Here is a 2698-nt window from a genome sequence, read left to right as displayed (position 1 = left end):
ACACACAAACACACACATACACACACACATACACACACACACAAATAAGAACAATAAAAAGAACAAATTAAAAAGATGAATAGCAATTATAAAACAATGCCACTCTTCTGATACAGTTTTGTTAAATGTCCTTTCATTAAGTGTTACTTACGTTACATGCTATGGTTTTACTATACTCAAAGTTGATTTTTAAGCACCTAAATTGTGTCTTTGTTTTAACTTTAATATGATCAACACAGCTAGGATTACATATATATAGAGAGAGATTGTTGGACTCTGTACTAATTTTTAACTGTATATGAGAATCTTGATGTAAACTTTACATCAAGTTTACAATGTCCTGATGTACAACAGGGTCAGACTGTAAAGGACTCGGGGTCTAGGCTGGAAGTGTTGGGCTTGATTCTGGGTGTACTTTGGGCCAGGGACTAAGAACTGGGATTTGCTTTAGACGGAGATGCTCAGGGTGTGAACATGATGCTGACTTCGTTTTGCAGTGCTACTTCTTCACTGTGGAGTTTGGGCTGTGCAAACAAGATGGACAGCTGAGAGTCTTTGGTGCCGGCTTGCTTTCTTCCATCAGTGAACTCAAAGTAAGAGTCATCAGGCTTTTCTCATAACTGTGTCCACCAACATGACAACATGGCTGGAGGCAGAGCTTGCTTCTGAGCAAGCGCTTACTATGGGGAAATGGTTTAGGTGGTAGTAAACATAATTTGAGAACTTTTTTTTCTACTTTCTCAAATTTCTAGAAAAAAATGTATCTTTTAAACAGGAAGTGTTTTTTAAAGTTTTATACAAGTTTCTGTGATAGAAGCAGTAAGTTCTGTACAAAGTATGGAAGTGAAGTCTATTCACTTTAGAAAGTAAAGTGCTACCAGGCAGTGGTGGCACATGGCTTTAATCCCAGAACTTGGGAGGCAGAGGCGGGTGGGTTTCTGAGTTCGAGGCCAGACTGGTCTACAGAATGAGTTCCAGGACAGCCAGAGCTACACAGAGAAACCCCATCTCAAAAAAACAAAAAACAAAACAAAACAAAACAAAACAAAAAGTGCCATGGAGTGAGATAGATTTGAGACGCTGTCCAAGGTACTGTCTTGTGTGAAAGAGGCTGCTCTCTGGTGGTGGGAATAAGTCAAGGGTAAAGGTGACTAGTGGAGGTAAACAGTAGGTGCCATAATGCATAAGTAAATAACTGAATAAATAAAGATCTTGGGTGCCTCCTACATGATAAACAGAGTTAAAATAAAGTCGCAGAGATGGTCTTGAGTCATTTGTGGGAGACAGCAAACTTGTTTTGTTGGGCTAGACCCAGTTTGAGGATGCAGTCAGGACCCTTGTGTAACTCAGATCAGAGGTGCCAGCCACTGAAGTCTGGTGTTCTGTGAAGACAGGCAGTATTTGTCATTCTTTGTCCCCAGCATGCACTTTCTGGACATGCCAAAGTCAAGCCCTTTGATCCCAAGATTGCCTGTAAACAGGAATGTCTCATCACAAGCTTCCAGGATGTCTACTTTGTATCTGAGAGCTTTGAAGATGCAAAGGAGAAGATGAGGTAAAAAAAAACAAAACAAAAACTATGTCCTTCAAGCTTCCATTTGCTGCAAAAGTAACATCCAAAGATACAATGATCACAGGTCTGAGCAAGTAGGTATTTGGGAGCCTGCCAGGAGCCTTCTATTTGGGATATGTCTGTTGTTTAGAGTAGGTTGAATATCACAGATTCAGTAGTTGCATGTGGGACTGGGATACATTGAGAAATTGGCTCCTCCCCATTTCTTTCCAGCAGAGTTTATAGCTCAGTAGGAAAAAAAAAAGAAACTAGACAAGATACTGTAATATGAAAAGTGGCAAGAATGGAGACAGAGAGGAAACACTGTCTTGCCACCATTGGTCTCCTTTCCAGCCGGAGAAGCGTACAGAAATCTTAGAGGCAAGTGAGACAGGGAGGGGAGACTAGCTAGAATTTAGACCTGTTAAGTTTTAGGCTGAAATAGCATGGAAAAGACAAAGAGATAGAGAGGCACGGGGATAGTTCAGTGCATTCAGAGCTCCTGACTCATCGGCTAAGCACTTAGTCAAGAGGGAAGAATTGGAGCACAGACACTTCTTAGGAGATCCTTGCGAACTCCAGGTGGAAGTGAAACCTGGACTAAGATAGAGGTCGCAGGGAGGAAGTCACTGTGGAAGCAGGATCCAGAAAACAGCATGTGATAAAGGTAGTCTTAAAGCCACACTATGAGACCAGGGGCAGACGACAGGGCTTGAAGATGACGCTTATCTTCCAGGGGCTTGCTGTGCACAGAACCAAATAATGATAGCAGCTGAGGTTTCTCCAGCACAGATGGCATCCTTGTGCAAAGCTGTAGTGGTCCCTGCTGGGGAGAGCAGATGGATGGGAACCTGGATCTCATCTCCAAGCATGTACACTTGTTCTTGGCTGTGCTGTTATCTTTAGGGGTCCTGAACATGATTGTTTTGTAGGGTACCATATAAGAGATTCAAATGTTGGCTTGATAAAGGGGGCAGATTTTAAACCTTGAGGAAAGAGAGAATTCTAGTCATCTGAGAGGACCTTAGACACTTTCTAAACAGAAAAATCACACAAGTACAGGAGGGTAGGACTCTTTCCCCAATTCTCTCTCCTCCCTCTTTTGTTATGTAAGGCCTAGCAGAGGAGGAGGAGGAGGAAGAGGAG

At 42.3% G+C, this 2698-nt stretch overlaps 1 protein-coding gene across 1 annotated transcript in view; it reads left to right on the top strand.

The window, feature by feature from the left end:
* Tph1 (tryptophan hydroxylase 1) overlaps nt 1–2698 on the top strand; it is a 22681-nt gene that overhangs the window by 16014 nt on the left and 3969 nt on the right. Inside the window, exons 9-10 of the mRNA XM_021210166.1 lie at nt 498–593; nt 1422–1555. Of these exons, the coding sequence (XP_021065825.1) occupies nt 498–593; nt 1422–1555 (230 nt within the window). The remainder of the gene's footprint in view (nt 1–497; nt 594–1421; nt 1556–2698) is intronic.

The sequence above is a fragment of the Mus pahari genome, chromosome 1 (assembly GCF_900095145.1).
Source record: "Mus pahari chromosome 1, PAHARI_EIJ_v1.1, whole genome shotgun sequence".
Lineage (NCBI taxonomy): Eukaryota > Metazoa > Chordata > Mammalia > Rodentia > Muridae > Mus > Mus pahari.
The sequence above is the reverse complement of the archived record's forward strand: the minus strand, read 5'-3'. Positions and strand labels throughout refer to the sequence as shown.